At 37.9% G+C, this 12,870-nt stretch overlaps 1 protein-coding gene across 1 annotated transcript in view; it reads left to right on the top strand.

The window, feature by feature from the left end:
* USH2A (usherin) overlaps positions 1 to 12,870 on the top strand; it is an 819,384-nt gene that overhangs the window by 521,413 nt on the left and 285,101 nt on the right. The window contains exons 38-39 of the mRNA XM_006155854.1: positions 3,979 to 4,129; positions 4,691 to 4,833. Coding sequence (XP_006155916.1) covers positions 3,979 to 4,129; positions 4,691 to 4,833 — 294 coding nt within the window. The remainder of the gene's footprint in view (positions 1 to 3,978; positions 4,130 to 4,690; positions 4,834 to 12,870) is intronic.

Here is a 12,870-nt window from a genome sequence, read left to right as displayed (position 1 = left end):
AGAGAGAGACACTTCTAAAAGAATCTTTGTGCCACAATCCTCCTCCAGCTTCAGCTAGCCCAGATCTTGGGCACACATGTGCTTAGTGTGACCAGGGATGTTGGTGGACACAAAACCAGAGCCTTGCCATGGGGTCAGCCTCCCTTTGCTCTCCCCCAGTAAGATCCTTATGCAGAGTGGGATTCATTCTCTTATTACATATTTGAATTGAATACAAAATAGTATAGGTTTCTTTGGTATTTTAATGCAACATTTACCCCAGTACCTTAAGATGTACACATCTACACACAAAAAGCACACCGCAGTAGTAATGGCTTGATGGCATGTCCTGAAAAAGAAGCAACACACATGAATTCATTTTCTCTCTGAAATTTTCTTCTTCTGGTCCCCATGGCCATGGTAGTTGCTGGCTACAGGGTGGTGGTGGGGGAACACGTTAATTTTTTCATTTTAGAGCTTACCCCCCCAGAGTTCTATAAATCTGTATGGAGAAAAGGTGTGGGCATATATAAATCATTTTCTGGTTTTTTTTATTTTCATTTTTTTTGCTTTTGCATAATGAACAGCCCACAAATAAAAATCATGTGAAAGTTTAAATCATGTATTCAAAAAATTATACCATCTAAACTAGTCCAATTTGAAATTTTATTAAAAACTCTCTTGCTTTGAATTTAGAGATCGAAGTAGCTGTTTTATCCAGTTGCTGTGCAGCATTAGTATTTACTGGACAAGATGTGTTGATTCAGGAGGTTGTCTGTGGAGTGTTTGCCCCACGAGGGTCATATTAAACTTGAGAGAAGCTTTTTGAGCCACAAAGCATCTTGGAGACAATATATCAAGCTGATAGATACAAGGCTCTTCTGTTAAGAAACCAGGGGTGGAATTATGGCTGACTCCCAGTTACTGCTTTGGTGCTAAGGACCCTCTAAGGAGTAGATCTAGAATAAAAGGGGTTAAGCAGAGGGGAAAGAAAGGTTTCCAGAATTCAATGTTTCTGAAAGCATACAGACTGAGTGGGTATATATAAATAATTTTAAAATAATCGTTCAGTTTATAAATATTTTGCCATTTTGTATGATCTTAGTGTGAGCAATTTCATATGGCATATTGTTTTATTATTTAAGAAATAATTTGTATTTTATTATTATTATGATACCTCCTTTCATGCATTTCTCTGTTCTTTCTTAATAGTGTGGTAATGCAGCTTTTAACACAAAAAGGGATTATCATGTACACATTAAAAACTGAGCATTTTTCACACTGATGACTTAGAAATAACATTAATTCAGAATTTGCATTGCCAATGACACTATAGTCTTTGATACAGAACAGTTAAACAAAAAGAAAATCGTATGAGGGATATGGTTTTAGCTGTAATATTAGGTCATTGGAAAAGTCACGACGTAGTTCTCTTTTTGTATGCAAAAATGAGTCATGATTTCCTCGACAACCCAGTGCATTATATGCAATTTGCACTGTTCTTTTTTAAAAAAATCTTTATTCATGGTAAATTGTGTGTGTGTGTGTGTGTGTGTGTGTGTGTGTGTGCACATGAGAGTGAATGAAAGAGAGAGATGACCACTCTCCACATGGTATAGTCCCCCTTTTTCCAGTCCTCTAGACTGTCAGAACTTGGGCACGGCTGGTGTGTTTCAGGATGACAGGCAGGGGATTCGAAATGCAATTGTTATGTGGGATCCAGCTCCTCTTGAGCTATGTATTACTGCTGCCCCATGAAGCCAGCCCTGCACTTTCCTTCTCATTGTGACTTTCAAAGTCCCCAAGATGTAGGTGCTGCTTATCCCTCCAACCTCTTTTCCTTTTCTTTCCTCCTTATTCAGTCTACTTCTGCCACTCTGGCCTTTCTGGATCATAAGCAGAGCTTTTCCCACCACACTGCCTTTGTGTGTACCACTCTCTCTCTAGCTGGATTCCTTCTTCTCCAGATGTTCTCATGGCCACCTCCCTAATGTCATTGAGGTCTCTGTTCAAATATCACCTACTGTGTCCTTCCTAGTAATCATCCTAACCCAAACTGTTATTTAATAACTGAAGTTGTGTGCTCCTTTTTCTTTTATCTTCCCTGACTCTGCTTAATTTTTCTCCAGAGCACCTATCTCTACCTGGTATCATCTTCTATTTGTTTATTGACTGTTCCCTGCACTTAAATGTAAACTCTGTAAGGACAAGAGTATGTCTGTTTTACTCAGTGTTGTTCTATCTCCACACAAAGAACACTACTTAGTACTGAGCAGAGCCATAGTAAAAGTGTATTGAACAAATGCATGAATTATTGATGACCTAAAAACCCCTATGACAGATTGATAAAACATGTAATCTATGTCTTCTAAGCTCATCATTGGTCGTTCATTAACCTCATTGTCTACAAGCATTTTCTTCTGAATTAGAGAGGATATAAAACTCACACACTGCACAAGGTTATGTATAAAAGAAAGTTGAAAATGGGCCCTGATATTTTATTTGTTTTCATCATTTTGATCATTTATCCTTCATCTATGGCCTCTAGAAATCCATGGTCATTAGGAATATATATTAACATATATTAAAATAATGTTTCTAACACATTACATTATTTTAATAGTTAAGGAAAGTTCAGATCATGCCAGTGTAATTGTAGTAATAGTACTATAAATAAACAACTAATAATTAAATTAGTAGCACTCAAAATAAGTTTCTTTATCTACCTTACCTTTGATCATCACAACAATCTTACAAGGGAAAAACATTAGCCCTATTTTAAAGATTAGAAAACATAGACTCAGAGTCATTAGGTGATTTTTCTATAGCCACAGAGTTTTGCTTAATTTGCTTTGGAGTCTCTGACTAGCTTTGGAATAAAAGCTGATGGGAGTGGTTCATTCAGGTAACCCCTATTGGAAAGATTAATTAAATAACCAGAGTCATTGTGTCAGATTTTTAAACTAGAATATGTTTAGCTTCATTCATTCCTGTTGCCCTTTCTAGAACCATTCAAATAGATTTCCTTGACAGATTATAGTAAGCTGATGTGCTGAATTCAAGACAGATTTACCAAAGATACAAGTAGACCATCAGAGCATCATCAGGGATGCTCTGGTTTGCAATATATTTAAGTAAAGGCAGGGGTATTGTGAGAGGCAATAACTGACTGTAAAATACACAAGTAAAGAAAGTTAAATTTTCTTTTCTTTTATTTTCTTTTGAATGTATTTATTTGTTTCCTCTGTGAGAGAGACAGAGAAACAACCACCTCACAGGGTCTTCACATTACAGTCCATCCCCAGTCTCAACCAGTCTTGATCATGGGCATGCACCTATGCATACAGAAGTCCCAGAATGTGAATTCACGACCTTCCCATGTGGGTCTCATTGCATAACTGCTGTGTTTACCACCTGGTCCTTAGTTTGCATATTTTAATGGGTGGGAATTGAGGGTAGAATATACTATTTTCCACCACCTCAATTTATTTATTATTCCAGAAAATTTCAATTTTATCCAACTCTCCTCTTCCAAAAAAATAAAAAGAGAGAGAGAGAGAAACAAAAAGCCTATTGTGTTTATGTGATCAAGGTGGCAGTGGGTGATTTAAGTGAGAAAAACGTAAGATCTGAACTGTATTAATGGTCAGTTGCTTGGTCTATTGAATGAAGAGTTAAATATAAAAGGTACTTTAATATTTGTTTCACTAGATTTCCCCCATATTTTCAATTAGATACAGGTGGGAGTGTGAGATATATTCATTCATCTTGCTCTTTGGGGGCTGGATTTTAAGACCGAAGTACTAATGTAACTGTGTTGAAATGAACAATAAGAAAGTACAGTAGTTCAGGAAGGAAAATGTTAAATTAAATGGACCATGTTTAACATTGTTGTTGATCCCGAGGAACAGTTTTTCCAGTATATGGAGCATTTCGATTCCATCCAGCATATGTTCTCCACAGTTTTCTCTGCTCTAATTCATCTGTGTTTTTCGACAGCTCCAGATGGCGTGCTGCCTCCCAGGCTTTCATCTGCCACTCCAACCAGTCTTCAGGTCGTCTGGTCTACACCAGCTCGTAACAACGCTCCCGGCTCTCCCAGATACCAACTCCAGATGAGGCCTCACAACTCCACCCAGGAATTTCTAGAGTGAGCGTTCTGCTTTGTCCAACCTTCTATCAGCTGGGTTATTCAAAGTAGACATATGCTTTTTGAAGAATAGATCAGTTATCTTTTCGAACAAATAGAGATTACCTTTTAATAGTTCAAATGAAAAGCAATAAAACAACCTAGAGGATAATTATTTGCTTTGCAAAAATATCTATTTCTTTTTTGTTTTTAAAGGATTTAAAGTAAAATTTCTTTATACTAAACTTTTTGTGAGCATGGGTATTGCACAAAGCAAGGATTACCTGAAATGACCAAAACCCTCTCTCAACTGTGGGTAGAAAATTATCATACCTATTCTACAATTTCCACACAGCAAACAGTCTCAATACTACTAGAATTTGCATCTCATATAAACACCAGATTACAAACCCTCAGCCAAATGGCCACTTATTTTAAAAGAGATGTCATTTGACAGCAGAAAATTGCAATATTTAAATGTATGTTGACCTTCCCTGAAAAAATTTTTGCAATAAGATTTACTTGCTTTTTTTTTGCTTTTAATACCTAAAACTTCTTAATTACTATTTCTTTCCCATATAGGTTATTTCCCAATCCTTCTGCATCGTTAAGTTATGAAGTGAGAGATCTCCAACCGTACACAGAGTATATGTTTCGGTTGGTTGCCTCCAATGGATTTGGCAATGCACATAGTTCTTGGATTCCATTCATGACTGCAGAGGACAGTAAGTGGTCTGAACAATACACAGCCAAAAGTCTTCTACATTAGGAAGTCTTAAATGTCTTCAGTTTTTCCCAAGGAAAAAAAAAATAAATGACCCTCCTCTATTTTCTTATTATTTAGTGACAACAATTTTTCTAGGGCAAGAGAGGGGGCAAAAGTAGTCAGTCTTTCCAGTAAGAAGAAAAAAAAATAGCCTCTGAGGGTTGGAGGGTGAGACCAGAAGAAGTAATTCACAATAAATCATGATATAGCCTCATTTCTGTCTTTTAGGGTACATCTAGGTATCCCACAAGAAAAGGTTGTCATCCTCTGCTCCATGACTGAATGTTCTCTGCTTTGGAGAAATTCTGTCAGGCAGAAGAAAATAAAATCTGGACCTTATTTCATGAAGATGCTCAGAGTGTCTATAGACTTGTGTTTGGAAACAGACTTTATTTTACTTTTATTCTCACCTGAAATACAGCCTCCATAATAGAGAACTATATTTAATGGCAATGATTCTGCATGTGTTACAAAGAGTAGATTGGGAACGCCTTATTTAATCAATAAAGATCATTTCTAGGTTTTCATTGACAAGTTATGTTTCCATTTTTTTACCAGATTATATTTGGAAAATATATACATGACTGTAATATTTGCTTTTATGTAGATTTTCTCTATAGAGGCATAAAGGATATGTGGAAGTTTAAATTTTTTAAAGAAAAGTCAGACATTAAATCAAGCTTTCCAGAGTGAATAGGACACTGTATCTTTGAACAATGAGGTTTTTAGGGTTAATCTTGTCAAGTCTTTTAATCATAGCCTTCTTAGGAGATGTAGCTTTGTTGGCCAATTTCCATTCTGGCTCTATCCGTTGAGGACCTGAGTGACTTTCAAAAGCTAGATATTAATTCAGAGGTATGGTATTTGAAACAATATCAATTGTGTATTAAATAGTTTATTTCTGTAAGACCTTTCATTGTGTTATTTTAGTGAGGATAAGACATCAAATGAGACAGAATCAGAATGACTTACCTTTTCTGAAGCTTACTTCATTTAAAAAAAAAAAAACACCATTTTAAGCAAATATATAATATATAATCTGTTTTTCCAGTTGGTAATTATTTCCTGGCAGCAAATTAGGCACTTTACAAGGGCACATCCAATGTTTTGGATCTCAAGGGAACCATTTAGTAAATTATCAGCACAGTACAGTAAATGGCACCCAAGGTCCAGGCAGCATTAATGCAACACCTTTTAGGGGAACCATTATACACATGCTGGGGAATCTGACACCTTGGTCACCAGTTGTCCTCAGATTTATGAACCAAAGAGCACATACTCAAAATAGACTTTTGAAGAAACATTAAAAAAAAAAGTGAAGATAAATTTTAAATCTACATAGATATATCAGAATGCTTGATGGCACTCAATAAAGGTTTACAAAATAATTTTTCAACCTACTGATGAGGTGATGGGTCAATAGAATGCTATGTGGGAAGAAGGAAGAAAGGGTTTCCTTTTTTGGCATTGAGATTTTGATTGCCTCCCCAAAATGGCAATAATAAGATTTCCACAGTCGTAATCTCCCCACAACCCTTACTCAATGGGAGCCATGGTCTCTTATCTATAGGCAAAAAGATAGCACATACACAAAGCACAAAACATTGCAAGGTTCCATTTAGCACAAAACTCTGTGGAGCAAACTTACTTCTCATTTCCTTTTACCACAAAACAAGTATTTTGTTGTTTGTTGGTTTGTTTGCCAGAGGGTGTATATACTCACAGGACTCACAGGAGAGAGACAGAGAAAGAGAGAGAGAGAGAGAGAAAGGGAAAATGAGAAAACATGCCCATGGGGGTGACCTCACTGCCATCCCCTTTTCCATTCCCCTTTTGGGATTTTGGTCATGGACACATGACTGGCATATATTTCAAGATGCTGGGTCCAGAACTAGAACCACACAGTCACCCAAATTGAACCCAGATGCCTTAACCATCCTACAATTGGGTGACCCAAAACAAGTCTGAAGGACGATGGTTCTAATTTTCATGCACAGAGATGCTGCCATCTTTGTGAGTTGTGCAGCCTGGATTTAAAGTGAGTGGTATTATTATTCCTTCATTTCCATTAAGTAAGAATCAGTAACCCTTGGTTATATAGCAGGTGTCAATTTAGGAAACCCAGCCACCATTTTTGTGTAAATCATTTCCCTGAGATAAATACATTCTTCCTTCTTCTGTCTTGTGTGTACACTGTAAAGTCATACAATTAGCAAAGAGCTGGAAGCTGGTCATTTGCCCCTCCAAGGTACCAGTGCATACTCACCTGAGACATGGTGACAGCATACTCTATATTTTGGATGTCAGGGGAGATGGATGCCATCTCTGAGAGGATGCGCAATTGAGTTGACAAAGACTGAGTGATTGGCATTGGGCACAAGCAGTTTTTCTGTCAAGGCTACAAAGCTTTGCTTATAAAACCACCCAGGCTGACAGCTCCATGCCAGAATTGCACTTCATACTTGATCCTGACCAGCACCTCCCACTCACCAAAGTGCAATTTTCAATGTAGAAATTTCACATATCATCTTACAGAATGGAACCGAGAAGTCACCTCATGCCCACATTTAAATTTCCTACCATCAACAGGCACCTTTCTGCATCATCCATAGCCTCAATACTTCCCAGAGCCCAAATAGGTCACCAGTGGCAATATTTTCAGTGTGATATTTCGAGACAGCGATTTTCGTCAAGCCCGTGACACAGCTGAAACTGGAAAGACAAACCTAGGCAGCAAATGCGCTAAAGCCAGAGAAGCAAATGCCTGGGTGCAAAGAGAAGTTCTCATGGACACAGAAAAGGACTGTGAGGAATTATAATAGCTTTAAAAAAAAATAATTTGTCATTTACAACGGTGTGCTACCAATATCCAGTTCCATGCATTTTTAAAAATCTCGTGTGCTGATGCCAAATAATAATAATACGCATTTCCTATGAATATTTTAAACCCTGTTAAATGCGTGTTAATAAAAGATGTTTGTTCCAGCCAGCGTGGTCAGTGTAGCGTTCAGCTATTTGAAACCAGATAAATACAAACAACACATGCTTTTGTTAATGTGCTTCCAGTAGTTCAAGCACCTGGCATGTCTTTAGCTTGCAAAAATGCACTAAGATTGTGTTAGAGTTGGGAAAATGTGATTAAGAAAATGAAGACACTTGCCTAGCTGCTGGAAATTTGGCTATCTTTAAACAAGACATAACCATCACTCCCAATTTTATTATGTTTTCCTCTCTAATATGTTTACGGTGGTTTTCTGTACAGTGCAGCATGCACAAGTTGTAATTGGTGGGGAAAGGAGGTTTCTTTGAACTTCAGCTTAAATGTGGACTTACTCTTTGGCTTACTAAAATCCTGCCTTTTGTAAAAGATGAGGTTACCCACTTTTCCTTTTAAATATGGATTCTCTAGACCAACAGAAGTCAGATAAGTGTTTTCTTCATGGTTTTCTAGGTTAGAAGATTGAAATGTGAAATATCTGATTATTTCCATCAATTTATTGATAAATATGTAGGTATATTTAAGCAAATATATCAAGCTAATGAAATAGGAATTGTTTTCTAAAAATTACTTCTGTACCTACAGAATAACTGAGTTTGTTGTAAACTATTTAATTATCATAATTTTTTAAAAAGTCATCATTTTTCCAAATTTATACCTTAACATTCCACTTTTATATTTTTAACCACAAATCAAAGAGGCATTATTAAGTAAAGTGGGATTTGTACACTTTATTCTGTAGGTTGGCTTAGGCGATTTTTTCCTGTTTGTTGTTTTGCTAGTAGACTACTTGTTAATGAGTTTTGAATCGAGTATGACAGGAAGATTTATATTATTACTACACAGTGGATTTTTTCTCTTTGGTTGGTTGATTGTTTTGTTTTCTACTAGAGAGTGTATGTGTTTGCCAGAGAGAGAGAGAGAGAGAAAGAAGGGAAGAAAGCACCCCTCTATGGAGCATGGCCACACCACAGTCTCATCTCCTCTATTTCTCCCTCCTTTCTGGATTGTGGGTGAACACACCCACATGCCTGGCATGTTTCTCTAACTGCTGGCTCAGAGACTCGAGCCACACAGTTGGCCATGTAGCATCTATCTGCCTTAACCCCCATGACATGGAGCCAGCGCATAGTGAGATTTTAAGTATCTGTTCTATTAACATACTGTATTCATTGTATTAGATCTTGATTATTTTTCACATTTCTAATTGCATTGTGAACAGAGAAAGGAGAAATATGGGAAATTATGCTGGTGTCTGCTTTACTTTTTTCTCCAAGCAACCTACATTCATCTTCTAGATTCTTACAGCGGTGCGCAAAAGAACAGAGGTTCTTTCTAAAATTAAAAAAAAAAAAAAAAAAGAAAGGGAACCAGCAGTTAGCGTAATGGCTATGTCGCTGGACTCCCACGGTCGACCGCGGTTCGTGTCCCGGACCCGGTGGCTTAAAACTCACGCCGGGCGCGTGTGCGTGCGTGCCCAAGATCCCGAGAGGAGAATGGAGGAGAAGGGATTGCGGCGTGACCATCCCCCCTGGGGGGTGATTTCTCGCTTTCTGTCTCTCTGTCTCTCTCTGTCTGTCTGGCGAGCACACACGCCCTATAGCGAAAAACCTCTCCAAACAAAAAAAAAGAAAAAAAAAAAAAAAGAAAGGAAATAAAGAAAGATTTTGCAACAATGTCCATTGAAATCTAGATCAAAAAAACTTAATTCTTCTCTTTTGTTGCCTGGCAAAATTCCACTCATTCACAAAGCTCTGGCTCAAATGTCACCTCTGGGAAGCCTTCCCTTCTCATTTCTTCCTTAGAATTTTGGCTTATATTTATTTGTAAATTATCAACATGCCCTCCTGAATTGTTACTTCTCAATTCCCAGGACACTGTCTCATTTCCATTTTTATCACCAGTTTCTGGTAGAGGGTCTAATAAAAAGCAGCTGACCCCAAAATTGTTAGCTGAAGTGCCAATTTGAAAAAGAGTTTGACCTAAGTAAATTCATCCACTCAACAAACATTAACTGAGCACCTACCATGTACACAGACCTGTAAGAGATATAAAATCTACACGGATGAGTAAGACACTTTTTTCTTTGAAGCTTCACTGCCTGGCAAGTGGCACAACCTAGTCAAACCATCATCAAAGCATACAGGGTTGAGATGCCTGTAAAAGCAAGCCCCAGGGCAGGACACTTCTCTCAGTAAGAGAGGTCCGGAAAGCCTGCCCAGAGGAGAAGACCAGCAGAGGACACAGGGAATGATTTATATTTGGAGTTCACTTTAACATTAAATTTCAAATTTACTCCTTTCACCACTGGTGCAAGAGCTGGTGGAAAAGTCAATCTCTGTAGTAGGTTTCCACTGACATGGGAGACACAGAAGGGGACCTTTGAATATCCTGTTAGTGATTCCAGCCTGGAAATGAGACAAGGAGGATGAGGATGAGAGGCAACAGAAGGAGTTCCAAAAGCGACCCTCATTCTTTGCCTTGGTCAGAGTCAGGCTGCTGACTGTCCCTTTGAGTCAACAGTAGCTATCTTGGCTAGGATAATGAACACTCTAGTCAGAGAGGTTACTCTGCTGACCCCAAATCAAATGCTATTCAAAATGAAAGGGGACAAGGAAGGGGTATACAGAAAAAGAACTCCAGAAGAAAACAATGTTTCTTGTTCTTATTCTTCCAACTTGTAATAAGGGTAAAACCCTCTGAATCCTGAGTGACAGGAAGGGATATAAAAATGTTGTGTGCAATTCAATAAATTGATCAAGATAGTTTCCTAGAGCAGGATTTTCAAAATCATTTAATAAGTACAGGTGTGCCCTTAGGAGTATTGAATGTTTAAGACTAACATTGCCTAACGAGTATCTTTTTGGGATTAGTGTAATTTATAATCTAAAGTCTCAATGCAAGAGCAAAACAGGAGCATTTTAAAATAAGGGAGGTGTATTTTATCAGTAACTTTTTATTTTATCTAATAAAGAAATAGGAACTACAAGTTTCAGTAGCACTATATAATCATTTTGCTTTCTCTATTCCAAATTTGTCTCCCAGCCATTTAAAATGGAGCCTCTGAATGCTGACAAGTTTATCTTTTCAAACTGTGGTGTGGGTATCTATGTCATCATAACATGTATCTGCTGATTTGAGAGCCCAAAGACTGCCCATTTATCACTGCATACTACATATGTTGTTTTCTGTTGCATGGATATCCACGGCAGACTGCAGTTTGAGTTCCTGACCCTGTGACTTGAAAATCACACTGGGCACGTGTGCATGTGTGCCCAAAATCCTGAGAGGAGAATGAAGGAGAAGGGATTGTGAATCTGCCATTCCCCCTGTGGGGTGATTTCTCCTTTTCTGTCTCTTTGGAGAGTGCACACCCCTATAGCAAAAAATCTCTTAAGAAAATTATTTTATAAGACAAATGAACTTAAGCTATAAGTGATCAAAAGAAAATCCTTTGACAGGATGAAGTGATTAATGAAAAATTTTATCCATCTTGCCTCTATTTCCCATTTGGGCTCTTGAGTCTCCTCATGAGCGTGCTCCTTTTCTACACTTCGTGTCTGAAATGTCCATGTTCCTTATGTCCTTCAGCTGAGGAGTGCAAGTGAAAGTAGTGAGCAATCAAGCTTTTTCTTGCCCTTTCTATGTTTAGATCACTAAATTAATAAAAATAATTTTATCATATCTACCATATTCATTACTACAGTTTTATGGAGTGCCTTTTCTATATAAGACATTCAAATAGGAATTATATATCTAGTCTCTCATTATCCAGAAAGCCTATCCACTGGTCATGCACTAAACAATTTAGAAAACTATTTTCATACTTCAGCTTTGAAAAAAATTAAACTATCAATATTTGAAAATTCTCAGTGGGCTTTGCAAGATGATCCATTACTAATTACCATACATTGATATTTTTACTGGCATGGACTTGGTTTTAAGAGTCTTTTTTTTTTTAGAGAGAGAGCTTTTTGCTATAGGGTGCGTGCACTCGCCAGACAGACAGAGAGAGACAGAGAGACAGAAAGTGAGAAATCACTCCCCAAGGGGGATGGCCATGCCGCAATCCCTTCTCCTCCATTCTCCTCTCAGGATCTTGGGCACGCATGCACACGTGCCCGGCATGAGTTTAAGCCACCGAGTCTGGGACTCAAACTGCGGTCGACTACATGGGAGTCCAGTGACACAGCCATTGCGCTAACTGCTGGTCCCGGTTTTAAGAGTCTCAAATTTTAAATTCCTGGAGAGTCACGTCCCTGAAAACTTCTAGCTATCAACCAATGAGACAGGTATCTCTTGCAGTTTCTATAGCACCTGCCTGTAAAAGAACATTCTGTAATGCTGAAACAATACATAGATTCTTTGAATCATGTTTTCTTTTTCATTTTGACAATGCCTCTGAAACCTCAATTTTCCAAAGTTGATCAGATGAGTGCAAAGGATAGGAAACACCATGAAGGAAGTCATTGGTGACTTCTAAACAGAGTTGGTGAGCTATAATTGGAAACAATCAGATAAAGTTTTGCCTTAATATACGGGGTAAATCTGGTAACTTTTAGTCCTTTTTTTTTGAGAGAGAGATTTTTGCTATAGGGTATGTGCGCTTGGTGGAGAGACAGAGACAGAAAGCAAGAAATCACCCCCTGAGGGTATGACCATGCCACAATTCCTTCTACATTTCCTTCTCAGGATCTTATGCAGATATGCCTGCTCTGAGTTTAAGCCACCAGGCCTGGGACTCGAACTGGGGTTGACTACATAGGAGTCTAGTAATGTAACCATTATACCATCTGCTGGTTCTGACTTTTTAGTCTTTTCAAGACTATTTTCTGCCTTCATGAATTCTCCCATCCACATATTTTGTTTTATGCCCCAAATTATCAAGGAATCATCCAGGGCCAATTTTAAATTCCTGGAGAGTCACGTCCCTGAAAACTTCTAGCTATCAACCAATGAGACAGGTATCTCTTGCAGTTTCTATAGCACCTGCCTGTA

Source organism: Tupaia chinensis, unplaced genomic scaffold, assembly GCF_000334495.1.
Source record: "Tupaia chinensis unplaced genomic scaffold, TupChi_1.0 Scaffold000473_1, whole genome shotgun sequence".
NCBI classification, from domain to species: domain Eukaryota; kingdom Metazoa; phylum Chordata; class Mammalia; order Scandentia; family Tupaiidae; genus Tupaia; species Tupaia belangeri.
The sequence above is the reverse complement of the archived record's forward strand: the minus strand, read 5'-3'. Positions and strand labels throughout refer to the sequence as shown.